Here is a 19,278-nt window from a genome sequence, read left to right as displayed (position 1 = left end):
GTAGTGTTAGTGGTGATTAATTCTTCCATCTATCCATATACAATCTTTCACTTCTAATGAAATATTGTTAAAAATACGGGTGAAACGTCTTGGAGTGTTGATGTTAAATGTGAAAGATTCCCCTCGAGCGTCTGCACGTGTCAACAGAAACTTCAAAATCTACAGTTTCTGCAGCTTTTGCCGCAGGTCATTTTCCTTGAATGTGAAATATAACTTTTTTTTTGTTTCATACCATTCAGAACCATTTAACTTCACATGTTTTTAATGGACAGCCCTTGTGTAGACTAGACCCAGACCCTGCAGACAGGGCAGAAAGAGCCAGTCTTTGCCTGAAGTAATGAAAAGTCTCCAGCCTGGATTTGGCTCTTCGATTGGCTGTGTGTTGTCGGCTGTTACAACGCCAAGCAGCTTAGTCAGGGTAAACAAGAGCAGGAGATGGCAAATCGGAGTGGCAGAGCAGTCAAACAGTCTCCAGAGCTAATTCATTTGGCTTTGCGCATTTGTAAACACAACAATGATGCATCAGTTTTGCACCTATCATTACAGATCACTTAGGACAGCTTTTAATCTATTTATGTGCAACAACGACTTACTTTTTCAGCTTGAAGGTAAAATGTCTGATTCCCTGAGACAGCCCCAGAGGATACTGTATCTAAAGTGTCCCCACTGATATATTTGCGGTATGTATAGAAAAATGTGGCAATATGTAGTTTGGAAAATAGCCTTGCTACAAGTGGCGGTCCCGGAATGTGGAGGTCCCAACCTTAATATATACGTGTCTCTCACAATCAAGAGACAGCATCGGACTTCAATTTTATGCCGAATCAATGTGCCAATAATCACACAGTATTTACTACTGTGAGTCTGCAATGAGAGAGGCTAAAGGAAATAAAGTGTTTCTCTCACATCGTAGTGGGGCTGTCAATTGCCCTGCTCTATATAAACTGAGCTAGTTTTTGAAATAAATAAAACAAGAGTTTATTAATTAACCATAATATAGCAGCAGCCAGGGCAGTATGTGGGTCATCTCCTGATCCCCCCTTTTGCTTTTTGAATGTTCATCAAACAGAATGGCAGTTGCTATCCTTGGATTTTAGCCCCTCTGCTCTGAGCTTGGACAGTGGGGAATGTTGACGTTTCACACAGATTTTAATTTCACTTGATCCTCCCGTGATTACCAAAGCCTCTCCAGACAAAGCAAGCTGTGATGTCTACTCATCAAACCATGCTGTGGTTAGCCTGTGTTTATGTGTGCTTGTGTTTGTCATACTTAGTGCCGCGATCGATCGAATGTCCAGCTTGGGACTGGAGAGAGAGCCGTGACTTTGACGAGCTCAGCCACATCCTGCAGGAGAGCCGCAAACTGGGCAAGGCCCTGGAGAGCCTCTCACGCAGTAGGAGCTTACATGAAATACATTTTTAGATAATAATCCTAATAAAGGTTAAATATGCATGAGCATTTCCAAAATATTTCTGCTGTTGATCATTTTATTTATGCGCTATCCATTCCAACTATGTTTTTTTTCTTTTTTTTCAACAGGTATTGCCATATCTGATGAGCTTGACCAGGTGAAACGTCCTAACACACTTTTCATCACAAATTACAATATACAATCAAATCACAGCTATCTTTATTACTTGAACCAAGCGTTTACAGACAAACTTAAAGGAGTAATTCTGCACAATTTTTCTGCAAACACTAGATGTCCTCCACGTCTCCCCTGTCGCTTAATACGCATTGGTTGTCCTGACATCGACCCAATCCTCCTCTTCAATAGTTCTGCTGCTGCCCAGACTCAAGATGCACTTTTGGACATGATTGGCCTGAATGTGACACACGCCATATGTTTTCACAGAATTCCTCTTCTCTCATCTGCGGCAGCGCTCCTCATCACACTTGGCTTATGGCCCAGAGGTTGTCTCACATTGAGGAAGGACAGTGGAGAAGACAATACTATCTGATCTTAAATTCAGACAATAGAAAGTGATACAAGTCTAGATATAGTTTCATGCCATAGGACATCAGGCGCCTCATTTCATCATTAAATTCTAAGGTAAAAGCACAAAGTAGTATGTTTATTTGAATTGTGAATATATCATTTATTATTGTGCCTGGGGGCGCACCACATATGCCAGGCTCTGTGAAGCCGGCTGCAGCGTCGTGGGTTTGAAGCCTGGCTCCTGCTGCATGTCCTCCTCTCTCTCATCCCCATTTCACGCTGGAACTGTCCTGTCAAGTAGAGCCTATGGGCCAAAAAAAAAATCCTTAAAATAATAATGAAAAAAATATATATATCATTAAACTCCTTAAAACCGTAAATTGTTTTAACTGAATATTACATAATATTATACAGCCAAAACCCTTGTATTCTTAGAGTCAGTCCCTGAATTAATTAATTATTATAAAATAAATCTCAAATTTGAGTATATAAATTTCATGAAACAAATTATTTTCTATAATTGTGTTTTTCTTATGTGTTTATTTTGTAGAATATGGGAGTGTATAACTCCTTATTGCGCCCCCGTGTGGTTGGGGAGTGGATGGGCCGTGCTGATGTGGACCCCGACCCGCTGGCTGCAGAGATGCTGCACGCTCCCATCCCACGGACCAAAGCAGATCTCTGCTGGAGCAGCGACAGCAGTCCCTCTGGCAGGTCTGCATATGTCTTAGAGTTCACAAAACTTCAACAAAGCCATTGCCGGCTCTGTAGTAAGGCAGAGGCGAAGTGCCGGAGGAGTGCCCGTGTGAACCAGTCAGATAATCCTGTTTCAAAGGCACGATGAAACACGCCGGCCATGATACCATTTCACTTCTGAATTAAAGCTAACCTCATTTCCAGACCCTCTAGGCCAAAGGAATTTTGAGCTTGTTATTTCGAAAATGACCCGTCATTGACAATAACGGCATAATATAGTGAACTGGTACTGCTCTATTTTTCATGGCTCACCTTTGCCATTTGCGTTCTTCACACATCTTTAGCCTTTCAAGTTAGCCAAGTCGTCTTGCTCTTTTGCGTGCATGCTATTGGCAGTGTAACTAATTAGAATGGATTGCTTATAAAATGGCAAATTGAGTATGGCTGGATTATAAAGAGAAATTCACTTATAGTGAGTTGGAGTACTGAGAATTCCTCTCAAATGTACTTTAAGCACGTGAGTGAAAAACTTTATTAGATTAGAATAATTGTAATAATATAGATTCCATGTTGTTTATTGTTTTGTACACCAGAGAATCACAAATCCTTCCCTTAATACTTGCGAAATAAACAGTATGTTTCAATTATTTTTGACAAGCCCTTTAAAGACAATTATGAACATCAAAAGAGAGACGTAGCTGTGGTGGATCGGTTTTTACTTTTCAGTTCTGTCTATCGAGATCTTGGTGTGTGTCTCTTCAGAGTGCTTTGGGAGATTATAGAGTCTAGAGATGAAGCATCAAATTAAATGCAAAATGTTTACTCCAATAATTACAGCGCTTAAATACGGCCTGGGTTATAATTGCATTTTGTGTCTCCCTCCTGTGCCGTCTCTTAGCCTGATTATGGAGGGAAAGAGCAAAGGACTGAAGCAGCAGCAGCAGCATCACAAGAAACTGCTGGCATCCATGTTGTCCCAGGACTCCTTCGACTCTGTCCACAGCCCCGCCCCCTCGATCATGGAGGAGGACATGGAGGATGAGGATGATGCTATGGAACTTCTAGGTAAAGCCAAACTCTGGATCACAGACTTCGCCATTGTGTTTTACAGTTTGTATTGTGAGCTGAACTGTGGGATTGATATTGATCCCCCACCTGTTTTTGAATCTGTGGTGACATTTTAGTTTGGGCCCGTTCTCGGTGCAGGCAGTGAGGGCCTGTCACCCTAACAAAGCTGCGGCTGAGCATAATACCTCTTGCCAAATTGAATTTGTCGCCTGAGCTACTCTTTTCAACTTTGCTGCCTTGTTTCTCGCTCACATTTCATCTCTGCTGTGATGTTCACCTGCTCTTATACTTGGGGCTATTGACATGCAAGTCACTCACAGGTTTGCTTTGATGCAGATGTTGAATAACGTTTCTGCTCCGTGTCTCTCCTAACGCACATGCAGCTCTATAGTTTTGTTCCCCGTCTGTCCATCTCTGATACAATCTCCAGTTAAAGTGATTCCATGTTCAGTTGCGTGACATTCTGCCCGGCTACAAGAGACCCATCATGTTCATCCAGAGCATTACCTTTTATATTGATGTCGGCTGATAATATAAGGCTTATGTATACTTCAATAATGTTGCCACCGACTGTTGATCGATTGAGTTGACCTACATTTCTCTGCAGGCAGTGACCATGTTGTTAGAGATTAAAAAAAATGCCCCTACTGTATATGTAATCCCCATTCAAAACATACTATGGCTGATGCAGTCTATTGATTTGAGCGTTAAGGCAGTTCAACAAGTAGGTTCCCTTCCATACATTTGACTGTGCTGTCCTCTAGTGGTCTATCTGATGTATTACAACTTCAAAATAGAACCAGTAATCTTGTTGTTACTGTATGTTTTGTTCCATCGATCTTTCCACTGGGAGGCAGGACAGGAGCAGTTATTGGAGAAGGAACACAACACGGGCACTGATCAGTCCCAGCTGTTAAGAAGGATTACTGTTTGGCTTTTTCAACAGTTATTCTCGATAAGTTCCAAATGCACTGATTCACATATTGCCCCCAGCCAGCGATTGTGTGGACACGATACAATTACAAGGATCCAAAACATGGCTTAAGTCAGATTTGTTTTGGTTGGATTGTTCTTGAAAAACGCATATACAATCAGCTTAGATGCTTAGAAGTACTTTTGATTCCTGCTCTGTGCTTTTCCAAGTTGTTTTCATCTGAGGATTTAATATTTACCTCTCGAATATGACTCACTTGTGTTTAGTCCATGGAAAATATTGAAGTGCTGTCTCTGGGTGGTGAGACCGCAGTTTTCTACTGAAGTGGAGTGTGTGGCCAGAAACAGCCTTTTTATGGGGAGCTTAGGAGAAGGGTCAGCCAGTTTCACACTCGAGTCTCTTCATATTCCCGCCAGAATGGAAGTATTCAGTTTACTATTCTCTAATTTGTTTAAAGCGAATGGGCGTTGTGCGTGAGAATATTGCCAACACAGCGCTAGCGGCCCATTGTATCATAAAATTGCTTAAATCCGGCGCTCAGACCTTGCCGTATCACATTCTATCAACTATTAAAGCTTCATTGGCCTGATTGGGGTGCACGGTGGCAAAGGCGGTTAGCGCTCTTGCCTCCCAAGAAGGAGATCATGGGTTCGATTCCCGGACCAGACCAACATCACATGATCTCTCTGGGTGGAGTCTGCATGTTCTCCCCGTGTTACCGTGGGTTCTCTCCGGGTTCTCCGGCTTCCTCCCACCGTCCAAAGACATGCATGTGTTAGGTAAGATTGGTGACTCTAAATTGGCCCTAGTGAATGAATGTGAGCGTGAACTGTCTGTAATGTCTATGTCTCTGTGTTGGCCCTGTGACGAGTTGGCCACTGTCCAGGATGTACCCCGCCTAAGGCCCGAAGTCACTGGGATAGGCTCCAGTCACCCGCGACCCCGAAAGGGAACAAGCGGTAGAAAATGGAAAAAAAAATGGATGGCCTGATCTGCCCCTAAAACTCCATGTTATAATTAAGTGAGTTAACCAGTTTTCATTGATTTAATTACTCTAATTGTTGTAAGAAATGGATGCAAAAGAACCTGTTGTGAACAAATAAAATATATATTTCATAATTACATGCACTATATAGTATGGCGTGGCTGTTTTGGCTGCGTCAGTGTGTGAGGGCGATGTGGCAAGTGGCAAGATAATTTTCCCTTGCATGTTTTATATATATTGTCCTCCAATTTATTGCTACAAAGTTCAAAATTGGCTCCAGACCACATGCTTTTACTGACGGAGGATGGGATGACCATCTCTCAATTTGCAAGTCATTGACAATCTGAAAGCTTCGGGTACGGATTTGATTAAAATTTCAATAATTGCACAGCCTTACTTCGTCTCTCATGTCTCTCAAAGGTTCACTCAGGAAGGCAAGATTGTCAGCCCCACCTTGATTAGAAGAAAGTGTTCCGACTTTAATGAGAACACAGTGGTGCAGATCTGACACTTCTGCTTCCCCGATTGCCCCACTGTCTGTCTGCCTCTGTCAAACAAACTATTAGCAGAAGTCGTCTTGGATACATCACAAACCAGCAACAGCGCCATTTTACCACGGTCCAGCGACAGAATACTGTGAAAGTGTGTATCTACCACACTAAATCTCTCACTTATCGTCGTACCATGAAAGCATCTCAGACCTTTGTTTAAAAAGAATGTCTGTAGTAAAAGTCTGACAGTGCCTAATTTGACATCTATAAACTTCAGGTTCAGGTGTAGATGGATATTTTAATCGAGGGGCAAATTGCGGTGATATTACTTTGTTTTTACTGGAAGGAATTACTAGTGAGCATTTGCTGTAATCGTCCCATGAAACTGTGAGCTTTCATCACACAGACAAATACAAGAGGATGCTCACGCTACTGTCCCCCACAAACGGAGAGTACAGAGGGCATAATGCACTATTTATAATGAGCTTTGACATCAGCGCCTGTTTAGAAAGACAAAAAAGCCTCTTCATACTTACTACAACATTAGCAAATAGCCCAATTGTTATTTTACATTACATTTTTTTACCATTACAAGAATGTAGAATGACTTGTGTGTCACTTTAAAGGTGATCTAGTTATAGTTAAAGTAGTAGTTCACTGTGGGACCAGCCTCAAAACAATGTCCCACTGATGTAATATGAGATAACACATTTAGAATTCATTGTAAAACTGATTTTAATTCATATTCTACACTTGATTTATAAAACAAGTGTGCATCATAATGTCTAGGTTTCACAGGGCAGTGTAGTCATGGCCCCAGTCACATAAACTCCATGACCCGGCTGTACTAGTTCACTTGTCTAGTGCTGAAAAAAACTCTGTGTTCTGTTATGGCTGCAGAAGTTAGATGCAAAGAATAGCAGATTGGATTACGAGAATGACATCACTCTTTTCCAGCTACAGATAATGTATGAATGGACACATTGTGGTGTGACCCAGAGCTTGGACAGGAAAAAGGCTCAGCTTAAATGCTATGTGCTTGTGCTCTCGTCTCCCTCATTACCATTTAGGAGACAAAACGACAAGTTAATTGCAGGCTCAGTGTCTGATGGAGCATTTTGAGCCTAACTAAAGGTCTCTCTGTGATTGTGAGCTGTATCAGTGCTGACGGCTGTATCTATGTGTTTATCACAAACAAGCAGCGACTCCACGTATCATTGAGCACCAATGTCAGCGTGATGGGACAGGAGTAAATCTAATATCCATATCCGAGTTTACAGAAGTAGTTACTGTAATAAGGATTGCAGCAGTAGCAGGGGAAAAAAGTAATGGTGATTGTTATTGTTTTATTGTAGTAGTAAATACTTTCACTTAAAAGTTAATAGCTGCAGCATGCACTTCTACTGATATAAATGACAGAAATGCAATCACAAATGAACTTGGGATGCCACCTGTTGTAAAAACACACACCAAAACAACAACCACAACCACAAACAAACAAATAAACAACAACTAACAAACACAGACAAAAAACAGGTAAATCAATACTACTAATCAAACTTCGATTGAAACTAGGTAATATGCTTATTTTAAGTTTTTAAATATTGGAGGGAAAATCACATAAATAGTCTCATGACAGTATTAACAAAAATGACAGTCAAAAAAATCTATTGTAATTCTGTTGTATTAAGAATATAGTGTTTTGTTACTAAAATATGAATTATTGCATGTGTTATTAGTATCGAAATCAGTATTGAGAATCATATTTTGTACTTTAGTTCGGGAAATTGTAACCTTGTAAGCCTCTCTTTTTCAAAAGCTGTTGCTATATTTGTCTTTTTTCTTCTATTCATAGTGAACTCTGAAGTCTATATTACGTCAGCCGTCACATTTATAGCTGAGCTGCATTGAACTTTGCCTTGCTTTAACAGAAATCCAGCCTCTAAATTTGACATTGATTATGAAATCTGCTGACACTCGAGGTCACTGGGTTTACTTTCCCTGATTCCTGCATGATCCTCCTCACTGTAACATAGCTGTAGATCACTCCAGATAGTGACACCGTAAGCCCTATAAAATGTGTGGTTTGGAAAAGACAAAACCGATAAGACCTCAGGCGTGCGATGTTCTGTCTGTCATATGTTCCCCCAGACCCCGTTATGAAATGTAAGTCTGAATATTGTTTTTATTACTAAGCCAAACAAATGTGTGACGACTAACCACCAACAAGAGGCTGTGTGAACGTAATGAAAGACATGTGTTAGTTTGTGTGTGCGAGTGTGGGGTCCTTGGCTCCGCGCGCTGACCTGGTATGCCGTTTTATCTATTATGTGCACATGTGGCGGAGTGGCAGGCATCTCCCATTTACAGACTATTAATTAAAACCCACTGTGTTGCGGGCAGATGCCGTCACTGCTCGAGGGGTGGAAAATACGTTAGATCAGTGAGATGAGGCTCGGTAAATCACAGCTCAATGTAATTCAGAGAAAAGGGTCCCCGGGGATGACAGTTAGAGCGAGAGTGTGAACTGAGGACAGAAGAAGATTGTATCCAAAGTCTTTTTTATGTTTTAACTGTGGCTTGTTCAGTTGTCCTAAAATGAATGTAGTTAATTGTTTATTGTAAATGTAGACATGATATGAATCATTCCTTCAAATATAGACTACTCAAAAGAGGATTAAGAGAGCAAGAAGTGACACTGAAGTGAGATTTTCAATGGTGTATTTTACATCAATAACGGCATAAAAAATTTAAAATATGGATGTCTTGTATAGAATAAATTATTGTGAAACAGACATGAAAAAGGCCAAAATTACCTCTTTTTGGGACATAAAAAAGGTAAGCAGCAAGCCCAAGAATCCATAACCTGTGACTCTCAAAATTTGCAAGCGACTGTCCAAAAATAATAGTCCAAAGTTCGTAGAAAGAAGCAGACTCTGACCTCCAGCTAGTTAGTCCTGACCAAACTAGTTCAGTGCCGCTGCTTCTGCTCCAAACAGGGTTAAAAACAAATACAAGGGATGCATTTCCCCGTGGGGACAGAAAAATCAGGCATAAATAGCAGAATTGAAACTCTATTTTTCTTTGATAAGTTACTCAGTCGACTCGCTACACATTAAATATTAGCACATAGTTGTAGTGCAAAATAAAAGACACATTACACAGTCCTGAGCCCCAATAAATATAGTTTAATCTGTTATTTGTTGAATGATTAGTCGATATATTAACAACCCGACAGTTGTTCCATTGTTAGTTGTTGATATGACAGTTGTTTTCTCATATCCCACATAAATCAACCTGTACAAAGATATGATACTGATTGATACCGACTGAAATAATACACGTGTGGATCCTCGTGCCTCGCCTGTCAAGCCATCATCCAGAAGGTGTGTATTAAGCCTAAGAATACCATGCACTAATTATGTCTGTGCTTTTGGGCTCCGTGATGAGAAGCGCAGAGCCAGTCAATTCGTCGCTATCTAAACAACACTAAATTACATGGAAACTTGGAGAGAGTGGCACCCAAACACTTCTACGTGCACTTCTTCTGTTCTGGGCCTTTTGAGCGAGTGCAGAATTTCTTTGCTCTTTGTTAAAATTGCATTGCTTGAATACTTTCCGTCTTGCCCCACACGAGTTCACTGTATATTGGATTTATCAGACGGAGAGGAGCATGCATGGCTGGCCCGGAACTGAAGGAGCAGAAGTGATGGGATGACAGAGCGACTGTAGCGGGGCAGTTTGTTGTGTCTGGATGTGTGGCCTCGTGGGAGATGCGCTGTGCAGAAACGCTGGTGGTGGTATTATTGTGTGGACGGCTGGTCTATTGTGACGACCTTTTCCACAGACGGAAGGAAAAAGAAACTGCAAGAAGGATCAGGCTGAAGCAAACTACATTGTGTTTTTTTTTTTTTTTTTTTTAAAGTGTCTTAACATTGTAAAGCACTTTGAATTGCGCTTCGTATGAATTGTGCTTCATAAATACATTTGATTTGATTTGATTTGAAATGCAGCCACATTCATTCATCAAAAAAGTCAAAATGCAGAGTTACTTTAAGTGGACAATGTTACTTTTCTGCTGGAGTTATTGCTTTGCCTGAAATATTCCCCTGTATGGCATTGAACTCATCTTATTCTATTCCTATGTGTGTGTTTTTTTTTAAATATTGCTCAAGACCATTCAAAAAGGTGGGCGACATATCGAAAAGGGTTGCTATTGTTGTATTGGAGTTATCGTGTAAACTGTCTAGAAAACTATGAAGAAGAATGCTAAAACTTCTAATAAACTAATAAAAGTAAAGAAACTTGAAGTACAATCCTTCAAACACGCATATAAGATGATATTTCTGCACTTTTGCAGTTACTTTCTTCTACTGTTTACTGTTTTTATCAGACTTGAACCTCAAAAACCACATTTTTGCACATTATAATGGACTGACATTATCGTTTGAATATCGGAACAGGGATAAACTGACAAAATATCTACGTATATATACATTTTTGTCAATATCACCCTCCCCTATTTGACATCTGTTCAAATGAGTATCTAGTTATTAGTATCAATTAGTAGCTGTGTAACACTTTTTGTAGCAACAGTTTTTACCATTCAATTAAACGTGTAGTACCATGTATACCTATGAATACCTTTACTCTGGACAATTTCTACTTGAGTAATACAAGTAACTCACTGTATTCACTTGAACAATACACTTTTTGTGTGTTTGATTCTCAGCACAGCACATTTTGTACCTCAGCACAGCAATATCACTGTGGAAACTTTCTGCTTTTCCCTATTCAGGTCACCATGGCTCCCTTAGGCATCTTAAAAGTTTCAAATTATGTTGCATTTGACCGCGTCACTGTCTACTCCACTTTAGCTGTCCCCTCTGTGGACATGTCAGCCCATAGACTTTGTCCCGAGCATTAGCCTTACCCTTGTGTATTGTATGACTTTATGTTGACCAGAAGGGGACAAGTGGAGGAGACAGGGAGACAAAGAAGGAGCTAAGGTATCAGGCAGCTGCGTACACTGAGGTCATTCTCTCCGTCAGGGTCTGGGGCCATCGCCGCTATTCATTTCTTAACTGAAAAGATGCAGTGTCACCATTTCATATTTCTGAGAGTCGCGTCATGAGTTGCATCTCTTTTCACCACCCAAAGAAAATCTGGCACGCTGAAATGAGTCCGTCCGCGGAAAGGAGGACAAGGTGAAGGCCTAGAGTGCAGAGAGGTTCCCACGGCCAGTAAAAAGACTGAAACGCCGGTGGCTCTGAGTGTCCCCTCCCCTGTCCCAAGCACGCTGTGATGAATGAGACATTTAATATTGGCTGCTTAAGGCTAGTACTGGAATCTATCTCGCCCTTTGAAAACACCAGCTGCAGCTAAAACCATACAAATCAGAACCAGCAGTTGTGCCCCCGATATAGGCACGCAATTATGATAACTATTTGCTTCTTTACAGGAAAATTACGGCAATATGTTAGTTATTGCCCATATAACAGTGCTCTGTGCATATATATATATATATATATAGCTAAATTTATAACAATGACGATAATATACCATTCATACACTATACACAGTGAGAATTTCTACTTCTACTTTCAATATTATGGCCACTATACTTTAAACTTCTTCAGCAACCACTACAACTAATACTAATAAAGCCACAGGGACAAAAATACCTAAGTAGCTGTTCCTCATCACTCATCAAAAGTTTCAGTCTCACGATTACTATTATGATTTAGACAGCACTATGCAGACTAGTTCAATTACAAGTTGAAAGTAATTAGCTGTAAGAATCTCTCCTGTCTCCAGTATCTCCTGGAGACAGAGGCAAGGCGTCCTGGCTCAGTGCCCTCTGTCTGTCTGATGCCCGCACACACCTCTCATTGGCCTTTGACAGTGAAGATAATCCCGGTGATTAGTCATGAATTCTCTCCTTTCAAGGTGTGAGGCGTTTTTTTTTCCTCCTGAACGAGAGGTGCAGAAACATGAGCTCAAAGTGAAAGTATCAGAGTTAGTGTTGGATTACAGATGTACGCACACAGGCCGCCACATATACTTCAGCCACAGCAGCAGGAGCCAGGCACATGTCAGAATGCGTCGCCTTAGGGTGCAGTTACTCCTCAGCGGTTCATCAGGGTGAAAAATAATTAATTTTCCAACATTTTTACATGGCCTGACTAGCCAACAACACGCGCCTCTCCATCAATATTACAAAGACGTGTTGTCTGGGCAGCGATTTTTATCTCCCCGAGTTCAGATTGATTGATGATTGACAGGTAGCCAATCACACCTGGTTTGTCCATAACAAACCAAACATGGGAGAACAGGGAGAAAAGGAAGGGAAAAACGTTATTGGACTGAAAAACAACTCAGATTTCTGCAAAAAATGCAGATGAAGCCCAAAACACTGTTAATCAGAGAGAGAAGAGTGATTTTGTTTGAAATGAAAGATTAAGTGTTCATTTGTCTCCCATGTGTCACTAAAATAAACAGACCTGATTGCACGGCTCTGTCTGACGTGACGCAGCAGAGGAGGTAGTGATCTTCTGTAAAGGATTTATATAGAAAACCAGTGTGGATCCCAGGCTACAGTTTGCTCTTTAGGACTGTACTCGTTTGGTCGTTAAGTTGATTCATCGGCCAATGGTGTTAACTTTTTATTATGATCAACAAATAGACACAGATATAGTTTTTGGAGTACCGGTAACTGATCAATTTATTCTGTATTTTGGGTTTCTTGGTACTTTTCTATATGCAAATTTGTCACGCAATTTTATGATTCAGATAAATGGTCAGATAATGGAAATTATATCTGCATTATATGCCTCACTCCCATTTAGTTGACTTATTGATGCAAAGGACATGTCTTTATGTCGACCAAAAGTAACTTTGGTTGATTACAGCCCTACTGTTCTGAGATATTCAGATGAATACTTAATAATAAACTATCTCTAACTTAGTCTTCTTGCTAAAGCCAAAAGTAGGTGTATGGTAGGTTTCATTGTTCTGTTTTGGAAATCTTTTCCCTGAATAGAATCTATTGTACCAGGCCTTCTTGTCATGATCCTTGGGGGATGACGGTTTATAGTTTGGAGACGACCCGTCTGCAGCAAAACTTTACATCTTGGGCCAAAATGTTGGTCTGGAGTATCTTAGCTTGAAGATTAGTCTGTGCATATTTTATTTTAGATTAAAGGAGAATCATTATACCCAAAGAAAAATTGAGACTGCACAGAACTCAAAGGATCAAGTAATATTTGAACCCGGGACCCTCTGAAATTACATCCTTTTCCTACTGTGCTACAATCAGACTTCAAAGTGAAGTGTTTTGAATGCTGTCTATTGTTTCAGATAACATGTTTGTGCTCTTCCCCTTTGCACCTGTATACGAGCATGTGTTTCTAAGTAAGTGCTACAGACAAACAGAGTGCACAGGGTTAGGATGAACAATACTGGCGTGTCTCTTACATATGTTCTTCTTTAGCGGATCTGCGTGTGGGTGGATGGGTGCGCTGAGACTGCTCCAGCTCACAGGCTGAGATCAGACGAAACCCAAACTTTCCAGCACTTCATCTGAAGCGCTGCCGCTCATTTTCGGCCATTGTTCTGTCCTTTTAGCCTCTGTTCTCATTAGCGTACCCTTCCTGTTGCTTCGCCAAGATGATGATGGACTGTCAGCAACACGATCCTCTTTGTAGGAAGTTGAACGTTTTTTTTTATTTAACCCTTTTTAAGTTACAAAAGTCGCACTGAGATTTCAAATGTGTTTAGCAGAGGGTCCTTATCCGGGAATGGAACCCAGAACCTTTTAGCTGTGAGGGGAGAGCGGTTCCCTAGACTGTAATGATGTCACACTCACAGATGGGTTAAGGTTAGGGTTACACTTTACGGCCCCATAGAGAAGGCTAGGCTTGGTCAGGACTGTAGTAGTTGGAGGATTTTACTTATTGGACATGTTTGGGGTCAAATGATTTCTGTTTCAACAAGAATATAATGAACAAGGTAATTAACTCTATCTAACTTCTCACAAATCTTTTAGTACAGCTTTTTCCGCCTGGAAAGCTAAGCTAAGAGTTAATTGCCAACGCACAGTAAATCAGCCCTCATTCCAAAGCGTTAAATAGCAACATGCATGGTTCTTTCTTCCGGTTTGCAAATAAATAAAATGTTATACACATTATATGCAAGCAGCACTAGAGATGTCACAATATTACATTTTTGTGTGACCATTATTGTGAGAAAAAACAGCAAGTTTGTCAAGCTTTACAAAATCAAACTTTCTGAATGAAAAGTTAAAAAAAAAACAGGCAAAACAAAAGTACTTTACATTTAGATTCATGTTTTTTTATTACTATGGATTGAATTTTTTTTTTAAACTTTGAAGAAATTGGCACGATTGTAATTTTTATTTTCATTCTAAACTGTCTCATATTTATTCTGCTTTAAATTTACTCATTTAGAAGTGATAAATTGAGTTTTGCCGCTTTAAATGCATGTATTAGTAATTAGGCCAAGCATCTCTAATCTGCCTATTAACACTAACTATTAACCCTCTTGATGAGCTATTCCAATCCTGTTATGAATGACTCCCGTGATGTCATCTGTCACTTAGGGAGGATCCCTGAGAACTCTGTGCTGGTGTCTGCACCACTGCCTCTAACGAGACTTTCAACACCGAGCGTCCTGCTGACAAACGATGATTAATGACACCCTTCCTATGTTTCTGTGTGTGTTTTCCGGGACCCTCCCCCACCCAGAGGACCTGGACGACCTGCGCATGGAGGGCGTCACCGTGCTGGCTCTGACCGGGAGCAAGTTCAGTCAGGGACGCGGCTCGTATCAAGCCGAACCCCAGGCCAAAGTCACGCTCAACATCTGCTCCAGGTGTGCCAGGTAATTGTCCCCTCCTAAACATCGTGTCTCCTGTATCTTATCAGGTCAGAAAAGGTTTACAGGGTGATGCAAGGTTTAAAGACTTGCTCGGAATATTCATGAACCATGTGACAGGCTGCGTCTTGTCTTGTTGTTGGCGTCATGTTTCAGGTCTGCTCTGCTTTACAAAAAATGTCTAATAGGGCAATTAGTATTAGAAATAATTACAAGTATAGATGTCTTTTAGAAACATCTTGTCTGTTGTCCTGCGGTGTAGTCAACTCTGGCCTGGTTTCAAGAAGAATGTTCAGTGTAAGTTTTCTGGTGAACCTGCTTGTCTCATTAAACTCTTATTGCTTTGCCTACAATCTTCCACAGAAAAGTATAAACATATTTATGATTTATTTATTCAATTACAAGCTTTTTCAATTCCAAAAACCTAATTTGATCCAGGGAAAGTTTTAGTCCTTTTCTCTTCTTCCTCAAGAGTTTTTCTGTCTTATCAGTCCATATCCTTATAGTAAAAAAGAAAGAAAAGAAGTTGTACTACACACAAAAAAGCTGCCACTTGGATTCAACTAAGCAAATACAGTTGTGGAGCCTCACACTGGATAACCGCTGCATGGTTGATGATCTTTCAGCTGCAACCCTGTATTTAAACCTTGACGCAGTGAGTGGCGCCTCATTTCTGAAACAACCATGTGGAAAGACAAATCCCGTGGTCATGGAAAAGATGTCAGTGTGTTTGAGAAGGGTCAAATCATCGGCATCGAGCAGAGAAAAGATCTAGGGAGAAGCAGAAACTAATCTACTACAGATCTGAACCCCAGAGAGAGTGTTTGGAGCTGGAAAAGGCTTTGTGCAGCGGTCACTCTCTCACATCATCAATACAAGAGCAACTTGTGAAAAATAATGCAACACTGGATGGAATTAAATCTTTTAATATCTAAGAAGCTTATTTAAACCATGCAGGAACTGAGCGTGTGCCCCTTTTTCTACTGTAGCAAAAACAATTTGGACAGGCAGTGCATTATCACAGTAGATTTGTCTCATGTTGCACTATCCGGACTGAATCTATATTTTCAGCCAGTGTGGACAATAGTCTGATACCTGTCGCGTATTGTTTATCACAAATTTCCTCTTGTGACACATTTCCGTCCGAAATATCATCCACGGTTACAGTTTTAACGTTTCTCTCTGGTAAATACTTCTCTCTCGGTTTAGGCAGGTGTAGGCAGAGCACTCCTTGATGCCAGTCGCAGATAAACGGCTATGATTACTATAAGACGCTGCGCCACACCATCTCCTGCCCTACAGTCTTTGTCTGTGCTCTGGAATTTGCTTGTTTCCTTCTCGTCTTTCATTGCATCCTTATCAGTTTATATGTAATCTGTAATGTACTGTCACAGATCTCGCAGGACGATGCTATCACTGGATTCTTGTGGCTGTTTATCCACTAGGCTTTGACCGATATCATCCTTAAGGCGTATTTTGTCGCCTAGTTTGGATTTAAGGCGTACAGAATCTTGCGTCTGTATCTGGAGGCTGATTTTTGGCTCACACGTTGGATATTTTTTCCAAATGAAATGTCAGACATCTGTTCCCCTTCCCTCTTTCTGCTTCCTCTGTTTTAAGCCAAATTCTTGCGCTGTCCTCTTGAACCTGATCACCACTGACACTCGATTCTTTCTTCTTGTTCAGGGTCATAAAACAGATTGCTAAAATGAGAGAAAAGTGGAGTTGCTTTTGCTCAATTGAGTTTTGCCAAAGCGGTCCAAAGTTTATCTCTGTAATTGTAACATGTGAAGTGAAAATCGAAAATTAGATTATGAACTCATCATAGGTAAGGCCATACTTGGTTTGGAAACGTTTTGCAGGAAATTCACTATGTAATGGCAGCGCTGTATAGTATATTCCTGGCTTTTTTGAGGTTTGATACGTGCCATACATTTTCTGTACCTTTTGATTGTAACGTAAGCAGATGTTTGTAAAAGGTTTGGCCAATAGATTATCTCATCATGTGAAATCTTCAAATGAACTGCAGGTTAAACTGTCCAACATGCAAACAAAGCACCATCCACTCGTGTTACATACAGCGCTGGTGCACACATGTGTCCCTGCGCCTCGTCTTTCCTCTGCATGTGAATGTAAAGCATGTACGGTGGGTGTAGAATATGACTTGGACATGAAGCAGCAGTCTCCTTGCCTCACGTAGCAGCTATAACAATAGAGCAGAGCGGCCGGGCCCAGCAGGAACACAGCCTCAGGACGGACAGGCATTCCTCACATACCCTCACCCCTGCACCATTACAGACAGGCAGGCAAGCCGCTACAGCTTATCCAGGTCCAGTCTGGAGCAATTTGGGTTTGAAGTCATGTTTTGTGCAGCCAATAAAGTCAACAATCACACAAGCCAGGCGAGAGAGGTGGTGACGCAAGCATTCACACCCACAGCGTGAAGGCGACAACTCCCTAATGAGGAGTTATTCATTACCAGCAGGGCTTTATAATCCGACTAACCCAGCTAGACTGAAAATGTACAATATAACTTTTACGAGTGTTGTCAATTTGATTTTAATGCTACGGAATAGGCTCAATACTCTCTGCCAGTTTCGATACCACTATGATGATTATGCTCTTTATTAGGTCAAGGTTTTAGACAATAGACTGACCATTTCCAACACAAAATAATAGCAGTTATTTTATTGAACGCTGTTGTCTTATTCTAGTTCTCAAGAATATTCTGAAACTGGTCAGAAAAGGTCAAATTTTGTTCATGTGACGTATTTTTGTATCAATACTTGCTCAAATTATGGTAATATATAGTTTTGATAATAGTTTTGGTTGAATTAGTGCCTGACTTTTGACCCTAACTTATACAATATACACCAAAAGGCACAGTGACGTTAAAAGTCCTGGTTACTTACAATGTAAAAACAATAAAGCATGTTCCTTTCTTTTCTGAAACTCATCTGGGACATTTGTTTTGTTACACAGAATCAGTTGCGTGATGTCACAATAGTCCTTTGTCTATAGTTTATTTTGCATTGCGTGATATTGATTAGCCCAACGCCATACTTCTCTCAAGCCTTACAAAACAACACACACGAAATTCAAAACATTTAAATTTAAAGTCATTTTGTTCTTTTTGTCACACTATTATTTGGCTCAAGTGCCCTCGATTTGTTCTCCCCTTGCTGTTTAAACTTTGCGTGGCAGCTTGTACTTTCAGCGTATACTTTCCGTCGCTGGCACAGTTTGAACTGGTCTTCTTGTGGCCGGTGTTGGTCTCTTTGTGTTCCTGTCCAAGCAGCGGTCCACATCACCAAACAAGTCTGGTGCAGCCTCCAAAGCGGCAGTGGCAGCTCCGGAAACGCTGGCCCTCCTCTGGCTCACCGCTGCTTAGCCCAAGTGTAAAATGCAGTGTGGCCTGAGTGTTGTGGCCTGTCTCTTGTCTGCAGGGCCTTAGCTGTGGTCTGCGCTTTTTGTTGGTTCTTTTTGAATGGCTGTGTACTACTGCCCACAAAACCACCCTATATGCGCTTTACCCAGATCCAGGCCCGGCGTCCAGAGAAGGAGTATAGTGCGGTCTAAGGAAACAGCAAAAAGTAAAAAGTCTTTCCTTTGGGGCTTGTTCTTCTCATTACATTAATTGCTTTCATATCAGGAATGCACTGAGAGAATAGTACCGGCCATATAGGGGTTTTAACCACAAAAACTGGGAAGATAGTCATCTTGGGCAGTTTTGGGCAACCATTAAAGAAAGGAGATGAGGAGAGATATGTATTGAAGATGGAGAACATCTTTTCAAAGCAATGTATGTTGGGGCTTGTGGGTTTTTGATTGAATGCCTCCACATAATAAATAACATTGTTTGGTGATCTCACGTCAAACTAATGGTTTCTTGATGGTATATATAAATAGCATTGGATGTATTTGAACAGTATTATGGGTAATGCTTGTCTTTGCAGCCCTGACAGAAGACAGACATGCTCAAGCAACCTATACATTTTTATTTGTTATTCATTCTGATAGCTTTTTAGTTTCCAGATGAATTGCCTAAAAATGACCTTGGACCTTCTCTCTGTGTGTGTGTGTGTATGTGTGTGTGTGTGTGTGTGTGTGTGTGTGTGTGGTTCAGAAGTATTGCTCTACAAGTAATTTAAATCTATGTATTTTCAACAAACTATAAGGGTCTTGTGATTTTTCAGTGTGTAGAAGGACGTTCAAGAGAGTTCTGCACACAATTTCTCACCATATGTATATACATGCATTAGGATCATA

At 40.7% G+C, this 19,278-nt stretch overlaps 1 protein-coding gene across 1 annotated transcript in view; it reads left to right on the top strand.

Annotated features, from left to right (window-relative positions):
• cunh8orf34 (chromosome unknown C8orf34 homolog) overlaps positions 1-19,278 on the top strand; it is a 44,073-nt gene that overhangs the window by 8,794 nt on the left and 16,001 nt on the right. Inside the window, exons 4-8 of the mRNA XM_072450770.1 lie at positions 1,275-1,394; positions 1,541-1,569; positions 2,491-2,654; positions 3,535-3,701; positions 14,880-15,015. Of these exons, the coding sequence (XP_072306871.1) occupies positions 1,275-1,394; positions 1,541-1,569; positions 2,491-2,654; positions 3,535-3,701; positions 14,880-15,015 (616 nt within the window). The remainder of the gene's footprint in view (positions 1-1,274; positions 1,395-1,540; positions 1,570-2,490; positions 2,655-3,534; positions 3,702-14,879; positions 15,016-19,278) is intronic.

This window comes from Eucyclogobius newberryi, unplaced genomic scaffold (genome assembly GCF_026437365.1).
Source record: "Eucyclogobius newberryi isolate DKJ021-1_F unplaced genomic scaffold, fEucNew1.0.hap1 SCAF_18, whole genome shotgun sequence".
NCBI lineage: Eukaryota > Metazoa > Chordata > Actinopteri > Gobiiformes > Gobiidae > Eucyclogobius > Eucyclogobius newberryi.
The sequence above is the reverse complement of the archived record's forward strand: the minus strand, read 5'-3'. Positions and strand labels throughout refer to the sequence as shown.